The sequence below is a fragment of the Peromyscus californicus genome, unplaced genomic scaffold (assembly GCF_007827085.1).
Source record: "Peromyscus californicus insignis strain IS unplaced genomic scaffold, ASM782708v3 Scaffold_19__1_contigs__length_69161282, whole genome shotgun sequence".
In the NCBI taxonomy this organism is placed as follows: Eukaryota; Metazoa; Chordata; class Mammalia; order Rodentia; family Cricetidae; genus Peromyscus; species Peromyscus californicus.
The window spans coordinates 9,349,252-9,367,504 of NW_026294491.1; the positions used below are offsets into that span (position 1 = coordinate 9,349,252).

The window sequence follows — 18,253 nt, forward strand, 5'->3', positions numbered from 1 at the left end:
AGTGAATTCATTCATGGCCACCTGTCCCTTCCAGGATACCACAGCGGTTGGCCTAATCCGCTAGGAGTTATAATGGAGGGCAAAAGCTGTGGGGAGACCCTGGGAACATGGTTGCTGACTCCAGGCTTTGATGGGCAAGGCCGGTAACTTAGACTAGGTTCAGTATGGAGGTCACTTACAGTGAGACACCTGGCTGCTCACAGCCCAGGGATCCAGGCCAGCACTACTGTGACCAGTCCTGTGTCATGGACATATTATAGGGGACAACCAGTTCCCTTGTCTGCATTTCAGTGCTGAGGAATGGGGGCCCTGAGACATCACATTTGCCCAACTTGCCAAATGACCCTTCATGTCCCCCCACAGCTGCCTAAACTCACTGTACACTGATGAACACTGTATATGAGCCTGGGGAAAACGTCTGTTGTGATATTTGGCCCAAGCAATACATTTCCACAGATCAATCTTCAGTAGAGGAGCCAGCGTGGCCGCCAACCTGCAGCTGCAGGCTGTGGAATAAACTGGTTAAATCTCTCTGCCCTGGTCCTTCCTGATCTTCCACTTTTCTCTTTTTATCTCTTTTTTGTTAGAGTCTCACATATCCCAGGCTGGTCTGGAATTCACTATGTAATCAAGGTCCACCTTGATTTTCTCATCTCCCTGCCTCCACCTTTTTATTGCTGAGATTAGGAGTTAGGCTGCGGCACCCAGGGGTGTGGCGCCGGGGATTGGACCAGGGTTTTGTGCTCTGTACAATCAGCTTCCATCAACCTCTCCAGACTTCTGTTTCATTATTTTTACATCTGAGTGTTTTGTCTCTTTGCTTGCTTTGTTTTGTTTTGTTTTGTTTTTTTATTTTTGAGACAGCAGGCTGGCCTCAAACTCAGAGATCTGCCTGTCTCTGACTGCTGGGATTTGGGATTTTTTTTTTTTTTTGCCCCTGCAAAGAGGTTGCTGGCAAGGCCTCTCCACTGTCTTTTTCTTACTGGTTTGAAGGTACTAAGACATTCTCATGTAAATGTTAGAAATATTTTATTCATTTTATTATCCCCCCTCCCCCACTTTTTTGGAGACAGGTCTCATTGTATAGGCCAGGCTGGCCTGGAATTCACAGAGATCCTCCTGCCTTTGCATCCCAGGTGCTGGAATTAAAGGAATGCACCACCACACCCACAGCCTTGTTTGTTTTTAAGACTGGGTCTCACTCTGTAGCCCAAGCGGTCCGTAACTTCCTGTGTAGCCTAGGCTGATCTCCCGGCAATCTTCCTGCCTCTGCCTCCTGGGTGATGGGGATGACAGGCGTAAGCCATCACACCAATATCATTACTGCATTCGAGTGTTTTGTGGTATTTTACGTAGAAACATCTTGTGTGAAGACAGACCTATTGCTCTTTCTAAAATTATTTTACTTATTTGTGTGTGCACATGAACATGTGCCCTTGCCTGGCACGGTGTATCTAGAAGTCAAGTTTTGAAAAAGAAAAACAGACCAACAAACAAAAGGTCCAGCAAGATGGCTCTGTGGGGAAAGGTGCTTGCCGCCAAGCCTGGGGACCTGAGTTCTGAGTTCAGTCCATGGACCCCATATGACAGATGAGAACCAACTGTTGTCCTCTGACCTCTGGACACACACACACACACATACACACACACACACACACACACACACACACACACACACACACACACGATTTTTAAAAAATCTGTGTCAAGGCTGGAGAGACGGTTCGGCAGTTAAAAGTACTTACTGCTCTTGCAGAGGGCTAGAGTTCAGTCTGAACTTGACTACAACCCTTTTATACTTCCAGGTTAAGAAACAGCTATGTTTGGCGTTTGCACGCCTTTAATCCCAGCACTTGGGAGGCAGAGGCAGGTGGATCTCTGTGAGTTCGAGGCCAGCCTGGTCTACAGAGTGAGTTCCAAGACAGCCAGGGCTACACAGAGAAACCCTGTCTCAAACCCCCACCCCCGCCCCCACCCCCAAAAAAGCTGAAGCTGAGTTGAGATGCTAAGTCCAGACAGTGGCATGCCTTTCCATTTCTTTCTTCTTTTGTGAAAATGTGAGAACTCTGAGTTCTGGCTAAACTCTTGGTCAGCCCCTCTAGTCCAGCTACTTAAGGAGCTGAAGCAAGGTCATGGCTGGGCCTCAGGAGTCCAGGCCAGCCTGGACTACACAGTGGGATTCCATCTGAAACAACAGGACTGCGGATGCAGCTCAGCTGGAGATGTCCTGCTCTAGCAGGCAGACGGTACTGCATAAACCAGGTGTGGTGGTGCATGCCGGTCCTCCTAGCACTCAGTGGAGGTAGGCGGATCAGAAGTTCAAGGTCATTCTTGGCTACATAGTGATTTCCAGATCAACCTGAGCTATATGAGGATCCCCTTCCCCCCTCCCAAGAAAAACCAATCAAATAACAGCAACAAAAAATGAACAAGAGGGGGTTGGGGATTTAGCTCAGTGGTAGAGAGCTTGCCTAGCAAGCACAAGGCCCTGGGTTCAGTCCTCAGCTCTGGAAAAAAAAAAAAAAAAAATGAACAAGAAATTCCCCAGTTCTGAGAAGTGCAGTGTTCTTTTAAAATTTTTCTGGCTATTAGATATTTTTGTTGGTATTGGGAATATTTTCTATTACATTACCCATTTTAACCTAAAATGAACACACAGGATTTCGGGATTCAAAGCACACTGGGTGTACAGATCTGGCAGGCCTGTAGCAGCCCCCCATCAGGTCTCCACCCCAAGCTGCGTCCCCAGCACCTGGCTCCAACCCACCTCTGCTAAGGACGGCTTGGTACTTTCCATCTGTTTGCTGTTAACTGTCAGAGCCTTCCAGCCCCGACCCAGGCCACCTTCTCCTTTGTTCTCTGAACCTCTGTGGGATGGAGTAGTTGCCCTGGGCTAGCCCCCATGCTGTAGTCAACCTCTTTGGGATAAGGACATTGAGGATCATGGATGCAGCCCGCATGCTGGGGCCGCTGAAGACCTGAGGCATTGCCCAATTGAAGCACTAGGCCCCTGTGTGGATACAGGTCACCCAGACCACCTCTTCTAAGTTTAGCTGCTCCAGACCACCTGCAGGTGTGAACTGCCACGGAAACCCCCACATGTGATGGAAAGTCCAAAATTCTACAGGAGCCTTTCTGTTGAGCTCCCACAAGAGGCTGGGGGATGCCTGCCTGCAACAGTCAGTGCTCAGCCAATGGTGGGTGTTCTGGGACAGCTTCAGGCTTTTTATAAAAAAAGTAAAGTGTAGACTTTGGTCTATGATGCGGTTTCTAGTTCTTCTTTGTCTGTTGCCTTTAGCAGAGTAATCCCCATCTGAGGAGAAGCCTCCACATAGGGAGAAGCCCCTAGCTGGGGCGAAACCCCCAGGCTGTAGGCATGACCTTAGGAGGATGGTAATCCTGCCAAGCAAGGGGCTGGCTGAACTACTATAGGATCAACACCTGATCACCCAAAGGTATACGCACTGCCTCTGGATCCAGGGTGCTTAATGTGCATATTCTAGAGCTTGTGGACCCAGAATCTCCATCATTGCCCTTTGTGCTCTTGAGACCTTGGCAAGGTGTGAACAGGGTGCAAGGAACTGGGGCCTGTGTCCACTCCACCATGTCAGTGAGGATGCTCTGTGTTCTGGACAGCAGAAATCACATTTGGTGCTGGGTTGACAAGGGGCTGGGTGCTGATGTTTCTGTAGTATATACATACTTGCAGGAGACAGCAGGAGAGCCCTGTGAACAGCAACTTCCTCTAGGGCCAAGGGACAGGTGGTGCCTCTCAGGGGGTGCAGGCCCATCTTGACATCACCCAAGGCTTCCTTCTCAGTACCTGTGGGAGGCATAGTGCAGGTGATATCAGCTCCACAGCCACTTCCAAAGGTGCTGTGGTGATGGCTTGGAGCCTTGTGATGGACAGTGAGAGGGCCCTGCTCCCTGCACACAGCCTCTAGGACATTCTCCACCTCTGCCTATCTTGGTGTACATACACACCCTGGCTCTGAGGTGACTGATCCTTCACAATGAAGCTCTCTCTTCCCCCAGCACCTGGTTCTCATGCTGACTGTCTCATCCACTTTCAGTACTAATACTTCACCTCCCTTCTTTCCTGGTTTCCTACCACACACACACACACACACACACACACACACACACACACACTTTTCCTACACCACACACACACACACACACACACATACACACACCACATACACACACCACATACACACACACACATACACACACACACACAGACACACACACACAGACACACACACACACACATACACACACACACATACACACACCACATACACACACACACAGACACACACAGACACACACAGAGACACACACACACAGACACACACATTCATACACACACATACACACACACACACTCGCTGGAGAGCAATCTCAGCATACACAGAACTCTTAGGGGGGCCCTGAGTTAGGAGGTAGGAGAACCCAACAGAGACCAAGGCCAGCACTAGCCACACATGGTTTTCTGCCCAGACCTCCCTGGTGGCCACCCTTGTGAGGATGCTGGATGACACTACTCACTGAATCAGTCCCCTGCGCGGCCTGAGCACTCCTCCTGCTGTACCACACAGCCCCAGCCCAGGGCTCTGCTAACTGGTCTTAGCATTTGCTTCTGTTCAACTGTCAACACTCACAGTGGCTGGGGCCCCAGCACAAACCTGACCATAACACTTTGCTCCAAAAACTGCCCCCTCCTACGCCACTTACAGCTGTAGGCTCTCACCTTGCTGGGGCCACCATTTCCAATGGCATCCACCTCAACATCCCTTTCTTTTCCTATTTTTTTTTTTTTTTTTTTTTTTTGGAGACAGGGTTTCTCTGTGTAGCTTTGCACCTTTCCTGGAACTCGCTTTGTAGGCCAGGCTGGCCTCGAACTCACAGAGATCTGCCTGCCCCTGCCTCCCCAGTGCTGGGGTTAAAGGCGTGCGCCACCACCACCACCACCACCACCACCCGGCTTCGACATCCCTTTCTATTTGCCTCCAGGACACCTCCCTGATTTTCTTGGGGGTCCTGTCCTTCAGGTTACACTACCCTGTGGTCTCTGTCATGAGTCCTGAGAGGGCTGCTCGAACTGTGAGGGGAACAGGACAGGAATGGCCCAGGGGCATTTGTCGAGGGCTCTCTGCCTTCTTGCCCCTTGCTGTTGTACTGTCCCCGACAGACCCCCCAGCTCAATGTGCTGGCCACCTCTGAGCTCAGAGATACACCATGTGTTGTTTCTACCCATTGGCACACAGGATGGACCATCTCCTCTGCCCTGCTGGAATCTTTCATTCCATTCCTCCAGTCCCAGGTCTGGAACAGCTAGGGCTTCCCAGCCAGGTCCACCTTCCAGCCCTTTGCAGAGGTTTCTTATTGTGGCTGCTCTCAGAGGCACTAGCCTATCTGGGCAGCCAGGGTGTGGCTAGAAGCACTGTTTTGCCTCCCCCCACCCCCAGTTATTTTATTCTATGCCTATGAGTGTCATGCTTACATGTTTTTGGTCAACACATGCATATAATACCAGTAGAAGCCAAAAGAGGGTGTTGGATCCTCTGGAACTGGAGTTATGAATCGGTGGTGAGCCATCATGTGGGTGCTGAGACCCAAACCCAGTCCTCTACAAGAGCAACAAGTGCTCTTAAGTGCTGAGCCTTCTCTCCAGTCCCCTTTCTTAATTCAGTGTGTGTGTGTGTGTGTGTGTGTGTGTGTGTGTGTGTGTGTGCTTGCACATGTTCGTGTGTATGGAACTAGAGGTGAGCATAGGGTGTTTTCTTAAGTTACTCTCCACCCAAGTTTTTGAGGCAGGTTCTCTTACGGAACCTGGAACTTATCCATTCAGCTAGGTTGTCTGGGCAGTGAGCTCTACCCTGGCTCCTGTCTCTGCCTCCCCAGCATTGGGATAACTCAGGTCCTCAGGCTTGCTGGACAGGCAAATTGTCCACTGGGCCATCTTCCCAGCCCGTCCTAGTTTTTACCCACAGACGGGACCCTCTGTAGGGTCAGGGTCCTGTTTCCTCTACCCCAGTCCAGGGCTCTACTCCTAGCCCAGACCGCTGGATTCCACAAGAAATGAATGCCAGCTGTGGAGGACCTCCTGAACCAGCGGGAGGACAGTCTCTGTCCCCAGCCTGCAGAAGCCGGGCCCTGATTGGCTCCAGGGTGAAGAGCAGCCTCTGCTCTTTTCTGGTTGAAAGTATAACAGAGACGTGGAGCAAGGCAAGCGTCGCCTTTCCCCAGCCGGGGAGTAGGTATACACGCTCACAGGAGCCTCTCTCGGGATCGTGCCAAGACACCCAAGGTAGCGGGAAAGGGACGCGAGCGCGCACAGACCAGCAGGGGGCGCTGACGCGCAGTCCGTGTCGGGACGATGGCGGGCGGGGATGGGACGCTGCGCCGCCTGCTGAGGCTGCACCGCACCGAGATCGCGGTGGCGGTAGACAGCGCCTTTCCGCTGCTGCACGCTCTGGCCGACCACGACGTGGTCCCAGAGGACAAGTTCCAGGTGGGCTCCTAGCCCCCCAGGGCCTCTCAGTTTCCCCACTCCTCTCCCCACAACCTAGATCCCTCCCAAACCTTCCAACACCCATGCTCTACCCACCCCCCCATCCCCCACCCCCCACTCCCCGACACACACACACACACCAGCCTAGGGGTAGCCCCAGCCATCCTCAGGAGACCTTTCCAGGACGAGTTTCAGGTGAGTCCCCTAACCTCACATCCTGTGCACCCCCACTCCCCAGGGTCGAGGGACTGGCAGGAATAGGCTGGTCTCCCTTCCAAAAGAGGTAGCAGGGATTGGAGGTAGGGTGTGCACAGGCAGCCTGATACTGTCACTCCAGGAGACACTCCGGCTGAAGGAGAAGGAGGGCTGCCCCCAGGCCTTCCATGCCCTGCTGTCCTGGCTCCTGACCCAGGACAGTGGGGCCATCCTGGACTTCTGGAGGGTTCTCTTTAAGGACTACAATCTGGAACGCTACAGCCGCCTGCATACCATCCTGGAGGGCTTCCCAAAAGGTGGGCCTGTGCTGACGATGGTGCCTGCCATCTCAGCCTAGGGGGTGACATTGAGGCTGTGGGTGTAAGTTGGAACGTGTTTTCGGGAGCCACTAGAACTGGGACAGAACCAAGAGCAAAGAGCAGAGGCCTGGCTCACCTTCCTCAAGAGTGTCCTGTTCTAGAGCCCACCCTGAGGAAAAGGCTCTAAGACAGGGCCCTTGTTCCTGCTGCAGATGTGGACCTCAGCCAGCCCCGGAAGGGAAGGAAACCCCTTGCTGGTCCCAAGGTCTCAGTACTTCCACCCAGACCCCCCACCAAGAGAAAAGCCCTAGAGGAGCCCCGGGCTACCCCATCAGCAGCCCTGACCCCCAAGAGCTCTTCCAGCCCAGGTACTCAGGGAGAGGAGCTAGCCAGGGCTGCAGGGCCCTTTCCAACTGGCTCTCAGGAGTTTCTGTCTCACTGGTGCCTGCCCAGGGCCAGTCTGCTAGAACCACAGTCACCTCTGAGCGCTGGAGGAGGCTCTCTGCCTCTCAGCTTCTTCCTGTCCTGAAGACTGAGTTCCTGGGTGGTGAGGCAGGCAGGTGGTTCTGATTTCGTTTCCATTGAAAAGGAAACAGCCAAGCACAGCTTAAGAACACTCCGGGAGTCAGGGAACCCTTGATCTGACCCTACCAGGTGCTCTTCCCCACCTCACTTTATACCCTGGGACCCGCCAGCACCACCCCAGCCCAGAAAGGAGGATACCTCCAGGCTGCCTCTACTCCCCCACCCCACTTCGCAGGCTCCCACACAAAGACCAAGCCCCCTAAGAAGCCAGAGGGCAGCTTGGAGTCACAGCGCCTCCCACTGGGGAACGGTGAGTAAGGCCGAGAGAGCGAGGGGCTGAGTGTGGAGGTTGGCCGGCATCTGATCCCATTGGCCTCAGCTGGATGGCCAAGCTGAAGAAAGCCGGGCCTCCTTGGTTCCAAATGTGTTGTCAGTCACCCCACCCACACTGCCCTGGGTGTCTCCGTCCAGATCCCTGCCCATTTTAGTACTCCCAACCTTCCGGCCGGTCCAGAAACATAGCCACGGCAAAACTATTCCTGCTCCTCAGCTGGGCCCAGCCTTGTTACCGTCAACCCCCACGCCAATCCCAGGGATTCCCATAGACCCATGCTTCCGGGTCCTCACCTCTCAAGATGGCCTAGGAACTCTGTGCCCCTAGCACATCATGAGGTCCCACACCATGAGATACTTATTAACCTATCATGGTGCTCCACTCTGCGAACACGGCAGTCCCACAGACTTGTGCTCATGCATGCTCGTGGGCAGCCACTTGGGCCTACCTTCTCCAGGAATCCAGGCCATGTCGGCTTCCGTCCAGAGAGCTGTGACTGTGTCCTCCGGGGATGTCCCGGGAACCCGAGGGGCCGTGGAAGGAATCCTTATCCAGCAGGTGTTTGAGTCAGGTAAATGCAAGGGGAGCAGGCTGCCAGGGAGACCCAGGCCCTCAGGAGGTGTCTCTAGAGCAACGGTGGCCGAGGCTGAGGACAAGGCAGCCAGTGTGCCTCATGAAGTTCTGCTGACTTTGGAGCACAGGCAATGATGCTGAAGGCCCCCTACCTGGGGAGATCTTCTGTCAGGCCAGGGGTCCATTGTCGCGTTCAGGCATAGAGTGCCCACCTCCTCATCAGTGGGTGCTGCAGAGTCACAGTTGACATCCTTAGACAGGTTCTCCATGTGCTCCAGTTCTCTCAAGTGCTCACACCGCCCACCGTGGACAGCCCACCACACCCTGCTACCCTTGCCTCAGGCATGTATGTCCTGTCCGGTCCCCTCAATATTTACCCAGGCTCCTCCCACAACTGCCTACCCACTGGATAGGCTAGCAGGTCACCTTATACTGCTACCCATGTCATCTGGACAGGACAGAGCTGGGGGCAGAGTCACTCACCATTACAGTATCTGTTCCACAGCATCTCCTCCGTCCTGGACACTGGACTTGGATGCTATGGACAGCCAGGATGGCCTGGGGGCTTATAACAACAGATTCCAAAGTCAAAGTGTGGGCAGGCACCCATTCCGCTGGAGGCTATGGAGGGTCCCTTCTCTTGTCTCTAGCACCGAGTGCTGTCGCGATGCTTGCTTCTGGGCCATGGCTATGTCTCCTGTCTGACTGTGCGTCTCTGTTTTCACCTTTCCTTGCTAGAACATTGGATTTAGTTAGGGTCTAGTGTGACATCATCTTAACCAATTATATCTCCAAAGCCCCCGTTCCCAAGAAGGTCCCATTCTGAGCTTATGAGTGGACACTATTTATCTCACTAAATTCCAGCAAAGAATCCCTCGCTGTACCCAGAACCCAGGCCTCAGACTCGGCTGTGGTTAGGGGGTGGGAAGGAATGGTTCTGCCAGATGCCTGGTGTGAGCTCAGGCCGTTTGCCTCTCCTCCCAGGAGGATCCAAGAAGTGCATCCAGGTTGGGGGTGAGTTCTACACTCCTAGCAAGTTTGAAGACCCCAGTAGCAATGCGAAGAATAAGACCCGTGGTGGTAGCAGCCTAAAGCCAGTGGTCCGAGCCAAGGGAGCCCAGGTCACTATTCCTGTAAGCATTACCCAACTTGTCCATCTCTGGGGAGCTGGGCCTTGGATAGCCTCCCCTCCCCGACAAAATAGTCAGGAGTTCTTCCTGGGGGGTGGGAGTTGCTTCCCAGAGGCACCTAGTTCTGGTGGCCACATGGATCTTCCCTGGCCCTGCCTGCATCATTATGATCCTGTGTCTCTCATAGGGTAGAGATGAGCAGAGAATGGGCCAGCAGTGTGGGGTCCCTGCCCTTCCAGCCCTTCCCAGTGAGCCCCAGGTTCACCAGGTAAGCCCCAAGAACAGGCGAGCCTGGCTTCCCCACCAGCGTTCAACCAGATCTTCTGTCCCTTGTCCTGGGCATTTGGCTGCCTGGAACACGGAGGTCTGAGCTCTGACTCATGAGGGGCTCCTCCCTTCCTCCTCCTTCCCTCCTCCCTCCCCCTCCCCTTCCCTCTCTGCTCTTTCTTGGAAATGTTCTTTCCGATGATGCACATTGGGAGATTTCAAATTAGTCAGAGCAAATGTGGCTTACGCCTTTAATCCCAGTACTCAGAAGGCAGAGGCAGGTGGATCTCTGAGTTTGAGGATGCTCTACAAAGTGAGTTCCAGGACAGCCAGGACTACACAGAGAAACCCTGTCTTGAAAAACAAAACTATATATGTATATGTATGTATTAAAATAAAGCCACACATTCACTCCAGACTACAAAAAGCATCTTAGCTGGGGTCGGGGTAGAGATGCTGCTATATAGAGTATGAGGGTTCCCTGGGGACATGAAGCTCATCCTCTCCTCCCCAGCACCACTGGCTGGTTGTGCCTGCCATCATTGATTATAGGTCCCAACAGCTCAGAGCCAGGCACTCTGCGGGCCCCCGACATCAAAGGTTGAAGGGTCCAGTTCTGCCCCGCTCCACAAAAGTGCCTTGGGTATTGGGGGCCTGTGGAAGTATTCCAATGGATGTAATGGTCACTGTGCAGGGCCAGCATAGCCTGGCATCTGGGAACTTCTTGAGGAGGTGGTGTCCAGACTCAAAAGTACCTCTATCTGGACAAAAGCATAAGGTGGGGACCTGGGGGAGTGACAGTAGGTACCCAGGGCTGACAGGAAACCCCACAGACCCATCCACCTGCTGTCCTATTAGGTAGTTGGGGTCCACCTAGGGGACTGCCTGGTACCCAGCATTTCTTCCTGAGAGGAACATCCCCTAGGCCTGTTCAAGAACTAGTACTGCAAAGACACTGGGCAGTGCAGAGGTCAGCCAGGGGCCAGCAAGTGAGCAGGGAGGGAATCTGGGAACTGGTCCCCGGTGGTGAGCATTGCAGGAGACACCCCTCCAGGGTGGGTCTCTCAGGCGGGCACTGTGCTCCCTTCTGGGTCTGCATGGGGCCCCCTCTTGCCTGGTCAGAAGAATGAGGATGAATGTGCCGTGTGCCACGACGGAGGTGAGCTCATCTGCTGTGATGGCTGTCCCAGGGCCTTCCACCTGGCTTGCCTGTCCCCACCTCTGCGGGAGATCCCCAGGTGAGCAGAGCTCCCCATCGTGGCTTGCCACTTGGCGCCCCGGCCACCCTGATCCATCACTGTCCTTATCTGCTGACCCCACAGATGGATAGTAAGGGTCCTTCAGGAAGAGCCACGCTTTAGGGCACTGGCTATGGGCATGGTTGGATTTTCCTTCCATGCCACCTTCCCCACCTCCCTGCCACATGGCTCGCTCAGGCCAACAGGCCTAAAGGTAACCACAGCACGATGCCCCAAGACAAAGGTGGCCATATTATGCTTTCCACCCCAGGTTCCTAGCCCAAACTCCCTTGGGCACAGACCTTTTCCCAAGGCCCCCCTAAATCTCACTCCCAGGTAAGGTGGGGGGGTGGACACAGAAGCCACAAAGCTACACTCTCTACGCCCATCACTGACTGCGCAGGCCTTTGTTCCGGGGAGTGCAGTGGCCTGTGGGGGTCTAGCCTTGGCTCTGTCCCTCATTTCAGGGTCTCTCTGGTCCTCTTCCATCAGAGTCCTCCCCTTCCTGTCCTTGAGGCCCCACCCCCATCCCTACAGGAACATGGGTGGTCTGAGGATGGAAACAATGTAACAATGTACCACTGGGCCAAGCCTATAGGCCCAGATGCTGAGGATTACTGAGCATGGGGAATTCTTACCGATTAGCTGAGAAACAGTCTAGGGATTCTGACTCTCCCGCCAGGGCCACCCTCCAGGTGGTAGATAATAACTCACCACCCACATCTTACTGAACTTCCCTTGTGGTAACCTTCTCTACCGTTCCTGGGTTTGGTTTCCCATCTGTGAATGAGCATGGTAACAGGGAGTGTCCTCAAGCCGCCCCAACCATATAGTTCTGGGGGGGGGGTCTATGGTCTCTGCTTTGTCTTGCATGCCTGTGACTGGTGGCTTCATGTATAGCGGCCTCTGGAGGTGCTCCTGCTGCCTCCAGGGCAGAGTCCAGAAGAACCTGTCCCAGCCTGAGGAGTCTAGGCCCCTGGAGCCACCTGCAGAGACCCCGGTATGCCCATGCTGGGTCACCCACTTCTCTCCCTCTACAGTCCTACCTCCTGGCTTCTCCTGTGAGTTCTACTTGCCCTTGCTGGAGTGCCATGCTCTATTCCAGCCAGAGCAACCTTCCTGGTGAATTCCCTGCTGGACTGTGGGGCCTCAGGAGCTTGTTCTTACAATGGCTCCGTTCCTCCTGCTCTGTGGACCTGACCCGGGGTACACTCTCACCACTACTAAAATTCTCCAAAAAGCCTTGGTAGCTTTCTGTTGTGTTATACTCTACATCCTGTTAGAAACCTAGTTTGCTGGGGCTGGCTCTGAGGCCACTGTCACCAGATCTAAAATGGCAAGGATGGAAGCATTTGCTGAGAGCCATGGAGCCACACACCCAGACCTTCTTTATCTTAAAATTTATTTTATTTGCATTGGTGTTTTGCCTGCATCCATGTCCGTGTGAGGGTGTCAGATCCCCTGGAACTCGAAGTACAGACAATTATGAGCCGCCATGTGGATGCTGGGAATTGAACCCACGTCCTTCTTTTAACCACTGAGCCGTCTCTCCGGGCTGTACCAAGCCTTTTCAACCTCAAACCCACCACAGCAGCCCAGCCCTGACTCCCCGGTGGTACTGAGCAGTGCCCGTGGCCCCTGAGCGTTGACCCTTGAATTCCAGATCCTCCTGGGACTGAGGTCAGCTTCCGAGGGGACCAGGGGCCTGTCCAGGGAGCTCCCAGCCAGCTCGGAGGCAGGCATCGCATATGTGAACCTGCTGGCCCCACCTTCTGCAGCCCCCCTGCCTCTGCTGGAACCTTCAGCACTGCGCCCTCTGCTAAGTGCTGGGGCTGAGGGGCAGCAGGTGAGTGAGGGGGACCCCTGGGGCCTGGGTGCTCTCTTCTGGGAGCTCTGGGCCTACAGGGTGGTTGTAAAGTCAGAACAGCTGGTGGGCCCTCGGGGCTAGGAATTAGAAGGACTTTCAGGGAGCCAGGGAGGACTCTGCCAGGAAAAACTTGTTTGACAAAGGGAAGGGGGTGCACCAGGAGGCACGGGGGGGCTGTGAGGAGAGCACCTCAAGGGACTCCCGGCCCAGCTCTCAGACCCGCCACTCAACTCTGATGTGCCGAAATCCAGCTGGGCTTTCTAGGCGGCTCAGCAGGTAAAAAGGGCTGGCTGCCAAGCCTGAGGACCCGAGTTCAATCCCCAGGACTCACAGGGTGGAAGGAGAGACTCGCTCTGCAAGTTGTCCCTCTGAGATCCACATGCTCACCCACAAATCAATAGTGAATTAACTAGAAAGGGAAGGAGGGAGGGAGGGAGGGAGGGAGGGGGGAAGAAAGAAAGGAAGAAAGAAAAGAAAGAAGGAAATAAGGAAGAAGGAAGGAAAAGAACGAAAGAAAGGCCTAGCTTGGTTATCTGGGCAATAAATCCACCACCACCACCACCACCACCACCACCACCACCACCACCACCACCACCACCACCACCACCGTGAGGCGGGACAGCAAAGTCAGAATCTTCTTGCTGTCTCCAATAGAATTAGAATCCCCCAAGCCCTGCCCACTTCCAGCGGCCACATTCCCTACAAGCTCCTCTGGAGCCCACGGTTGGCAGGAGCAGGGCTGGAGGGACTGACCCTGGCCCTGAAGGCGCTTTCTGACAGTTGCTAGGGTCACCAAGGCATCAGAACTTACAGTCCCGCTCACGTGACTTTGCAACCATGAGGTTTCCGGGTTAACCCGGGTTGGTGGGGCATATGGCGAGCATGGCACAGGCTGAGTTGCTGTCCACATTGCTCAATCATGCTCCTGCAGAGTACGGCACCAGGCGCACGGTGTGGTGTGTGCGGGGATGGTGTGGGCACGCTGCGGTGCGCACACTGTGCTGCGGCCTTCCACTGGCGCTGCCACTTCCCGATGGCCGAAGCCCGGCCAGGGTGAGTGAGGTGGCGTGGGCGGGAGAGTAGCCAACGTTCCCACCCACCTGAAGGTTCTCGGACCCCCAAGCAAGCTTTCCCCACTCCTCTAGGATGAACCCCCGCTGCAAGTCCTGCTCTGCAGACCCGACTCCCACTCCTGTTGAGGCGGCGCCTACGCGTCCAGCCCCTGGGCTTGCTAAGGTCAGTGTGTGGCCAGTTGAAGCGGGATCCTGTGGGCATGGAGAAGAATTTAAAGCCATACCCACTAACCTTGTGTCCCATTGATTTTTTTGTTTGTATCTTTTTGAGGCAGGGTATCACTACAGATCTCTGGCTGTTTTGGAACTCACTATATAGACCAGACTGGCCTCAAACTCGCAGAGGTACACCTGCCTGTGCCTCTCAAATGCTGGAATCAAAGGCGTGTACCACTGCTTTTTTTTTTTTTTTTTTAAGATTAGTGCTGGGGCCGGGCGGTGGTGGCGCACGCCTTTAATCCCAGCACTCGGGAGGCAGAGGCAGGCGGATTTCTGTGAGTTCGAGGCCAGCCTGGTCTCCAAAGCGAGTACCAGGAAAGGCGCAAAGCTACACAGAGAAACCCTGTCTCGAAAAACCAAAAAAAAAAAAGATTAGTGCTGGGATCAAAGGTGTGCATCACCATACCCAGCTCCCCATTACTTCAAGACAGGATTTCTCTGTGTAGCCCTGGCTGTCCTGGAACTTACTCTGTAGTCCAGGCTGGCCTCGAACTCAAAGAGATCTGCCTGCCTCTGCCTGGGTGCTGGGATTACAGGTGTGTATCACTACCACCTAGCCAATCCCCATTAGTTTTATAAAGTGTTTTTCTATAAATAGACAGTATTTTGATAAGTTGAATCTATTTAAAAGGGAAAGGCTGGGTGTGGTGGGGCAGAACTTTAACCCCAAGCACCCAGAAGTAGAGGCAAGTTGGTCTCTGTAAGTTGAGTCCAGCCTGGTCTACATAGTGAGTTCCAGGTCAGCCAGGGCTGCACAATGAAACCCTTTCTAAACAAAACTCAGCAAAGCTAAATAAGTAAATAAATAAGTAAAGTATTTTAAAAGGAAATACCCTTAATAGCCCTGAACTCACTGTTGGGACTGGGTTCCTATGGACCTGGGAGTCCGTGGGCCTTGGTGCTGTATTCAGGGAGCTCCGGACCTACAGGGCAGTTGGCTTAACCCAAAACAAGACAGCTAGTAGACATCTAGAAGCCAGATCATCTGCTGAAGTTGGAAAATAGGAATTAGAAGGGCTGGACCTCTGGGATGACCAACTACTGCCCTGGGTGGGGGGAGGAGAGAGAGAGGAGAATCCAGTTGGGGAGGAGAGCCTGCTAGCTATTGCCAATCCCAAGAGTCACATGCCCAAGTCCTTCACCCGGGTGGATCTCCACTTCACCCCTATTTTCACTGGCCCGGCAGGGACTGAGCTCTGGCTGGAGATCTGAGGCCCAGGGAGGAAAGAGCAGGGTTCACCTCTAACCAGTTGCCACTCTATAGTACTGTCAAGGCAGACATGGGCCCCAAGCTCAGGCCCTTAACTGTCCCTCAGGCTCATGGGTAGGAGGGAGAGATCTTGTAAACATGTATTATGCAAAACTGCAGATTCCAGATCTCCATGATAAATCCAGGCCCCTGGCCACAGGCTGGCCCTGTGTGGCTGAGAAACATCTGGGGGCTGTATAGGAACCTACAGATACTAGGATTCTGCCTGTGGTAGAGGACCCAGGAAGTCATGGGACAAGCTTTGCTGATCATCTAGAGCAGTAGTTTCTCCATATGTGAGTCGAACCACCATTCACAAAGGGTGCCTAAGACCATTGGAAACACCAGATACTTACGATTCTTAACAGTAACCAAGTTACAGTCATAAAGTAGCAATGAAAGTAATTTTATAGTTGGAGGTCATCCAACATGAGGAACTGTATTAAAGCATCAGGAAGGTTGAGAACCACTGCTCTAGAGTCTAGACACAAGCCTAGAGAAGATGGGCAAGTGAAAGTCACTTCTAGAATAAGGAAGATTAGGCAACTGGGCCATCCCACTGGCTTTGCTGTGAGCTCCTGATAGGAGCCTGCACTCTGGGAGCTGTGTCACTGGCTAGGAGCACAGTTCTAAGTACAGCTCATGTGACCACTGAGGGCTGGTGACAGGTCCCGGCCACTGTGTCTCTCTGGGGGGCCCTGAAGGCCACAGGCAGTATATAGGACAGGTCGATTTTCCCCATCTATCTGCACCACAAGCATGAGGATCTCAGTGTCGGTTTTTTCTGTGGTGGGGTACAGGCTGCTGCTTCTGCAAGCTGGAGCCTTGCTTCCAGATCCCAACCTGTGCTAGGTTGGGTTGACTGTTAACTCTTTGGTTCTAGGTGGGGGACGACTCCGCTGGTCACGAGTCTGTTCTGCAAAGGGATGATCTGGAGTCCCTCCTGAATGAGGTAATATGTCACCTGGCCTGGGCTGTGCTCTCAGCCCCTTTGCTGCCTCAAGTTAGGCAGCACTCAACAGTCCCGTGCCGCCCCGCCCCCATAGCTGCTCTTCCCGGAACAGTGTATCACCATTTCCATGCAGGAGCCCCAGGGTGCACAGTCCTACATGAGATAAGCTGGCTGCCTCCTACCTGTAGCCTTCCTCCTCCTCCTCCCAAGAGCCTCCGGCACCTGGGAGTCCTATTGTCCTCAGGACCTCAGAACCAGGAGGGCTTAAGCCCTTGACTCTTGAGGGAGAGATAGTAGGGTGGTCTTTCAGAGACCCCTCTCTTACCTCTCCCAACTCAGGTTCCTGCACCATAAGATGGATGGGTCGGGTCAGGTGTGGTGGCCCGGGTCTTTGATTCCCAGCACTTGGGAGGCAGATGTAGGAAGAGCGTGAGGTGGATGCTAATTGGGACTACGTGATGAAACCCTGTCTCAAAAACCTGAGGGGTAGAGAAATGGCCCAGTGGTTAAGAGTGTGTATTGCTCTTGCCGAGGACCACGTTTGATTCCCAGCAGCAATGGCCTATAGCTGTTTATAATTCGATTCCAGGGAATCTGATGCCTCTGGCCTACTCAGGCACCTGCTCACACACACATACTCACATGTAGAAATAGTAGGAATGCATTTCTTCTAAAACCTAAAAGGAAAGGGGAGGGGGAGGTAGAATTACTGAGAAGCCAGACCTTTATAGGGCTCCATCTATTGTAAGGGCCAAACTCCTTCGGTCATTCCCACACCCCAGGTGGCCCTCATGCTCTCCTCTATAGCCACTGGCACTTTGGGAGGCTCAACTGGGCAGGGAACTGCCCTATGCAGTGGGCCACCATGCACAGGCAGATCTATGGAAGTGCAAGAGAGATATGGGTCACCTAACATGGATGGGCCTTTGAAAACATGAGGGCCCCCCCCCCATGACTTCCTAGTCCTGATGGGATGTCTCACTCCTGAGCAGAGAGGAAGGCTCTAGCAAAGAAAGCCACCAAGAAGAGGAAGGGACAGCCTGAGGGCCACGCCCAGGGATTATATGTTGCTCTAGAAAAGCACCCGATGAGGAGTCCTTCCTTTACTGGCATGTCCAATGGGGCCTCAGGTCTTAGTCCCGCACCATGAATTGGAGGGTCAGGTCGGGTGACACCTTCATGTCAGGATGGTCACAGTTCCACAGACATGGCGGAGCGGGCACCAGCTCTGAGGAGGTCCAGCTGGTCTGAACTTCTATGCCTCTCTCTCCCAGCACTCCTTTGACGGCATCCTGCAGTGGGCCATCCAGAGCATGTCACGGCCGCTGACCGAGACACCACCCTTCTCCTCCTGACCCCAGGTGGCCCAGGAGGGTGGGCAGCATAGCACTGGCCCCCACTCCACATCATCGGATGAAGCGGAGTTGCCTTACACCTGCAGCCACTCTGTCCGAGAGGACATGCTCTGTCCCGCCAGCAGCTGGGCTGGTTAAGACCAAGAGCTGGCAGGTTCCAGCTGTCAGTACTCAGCCTGCAGATGGTCCTGGTCCTTGTGGGGACATAAGGGCATCCTGTGTCCTAAAATTAAAGTCACTTCTGTGGGCTTTGAGGTGCTCTGTAGTGGATGTTTGTTTGGGGGTATCTGTACTCCTCGTTCTTGATGCTGTAGCCGTGTGGAAGGAGTTCACTATTCTGGAAGAAGAATGCCTTGAAGAAGTACAAGGAGGCAGGAACAGCACTCTGTGCCCTTGGAGCAAAGCCTCAGGGCTTGTCATGGTCTCCAAGGCACTG

At 53.8% G+C, this 18,253-nt stretch overlaps 1 protein-coding gene across 8 annotated transcripts; it reads left to right on the top strand.

Annotated features, from left to right (window-relative positions):
* The first annotated feature begins 6,371 nt into the window (after positions 1 to 6,371).
* Aire (autoimmune regulator) lies at positions 6,372 to 17,911 on the top strand. 8 transcript variants are annotated; one of them, XM_052743876.1, is made up of 14 exons: positions 6,372 to 6,520; positions 6,858 to 7,032; positions 7,248 to 7,403; positions 7,796 to 7,870; positions 8,352 to 8,465; positions 9,452 to 9,600; positions 9,785 to 9,865; positions 10,987 to 11,102; positions 12,003 to 12,102; positions 12,766 to 12,948; positions 13,901 to 14,022; positions 14,115 to 14,205; positions 16,394 to 16,462; positions 17,737 to 17,911. In XM_052743876.1, exons 1-14 carry the CDS (start codon positions 6,386 to 6,388, stop codon positions 17,815 to 17,817), a joined length of 1,647 nt encoding a protein of 548 aa, XP_052599836.1. In that variant the 5' UTR covers positions 6,372 to 6,385; the 3' UTR covers positions 17,818 to 17,911. The 8 variants fall into 8 exon arrangements, with proteins under 8 accessions (XP_052599836.1, XP_052599837.1, XP_052599838.1 ...); XM_052743877.1 differs by having other exon boundaries at positions 10,990 to 11,102; XM_052743878.1 differs by having other exon boundaries at positions 9,452 to 9,588.
* Positions 17,912 to 18,253: the final 342 nt, after the last annotated feature.

Bases quoted from the DNA above. Each gene is read 5' to 3' on its own strand.
- Aire (XM_052743876.1), top strand. From the start codon at position 6,386: ATGGCGGGCGGGGATGGGACGCTGCGCCGCCTGCTGAGGCTGCACCGC. The intron at 12,103-12,765 runs GTATGCCCATGC...CTTGAATTCCAG, and splicing joins AGCCACCTGCAGAGACCCCG to ATCCTCCTGGGACTGAGGTC. The intron at 14,023-14,114 runs GTGAGTGAGGTG...CCACTCCTCTAG, and splicing joins ATGGCCGAAGCCCGGCCAGG to GATGAACCCCCGCTGCAAGT.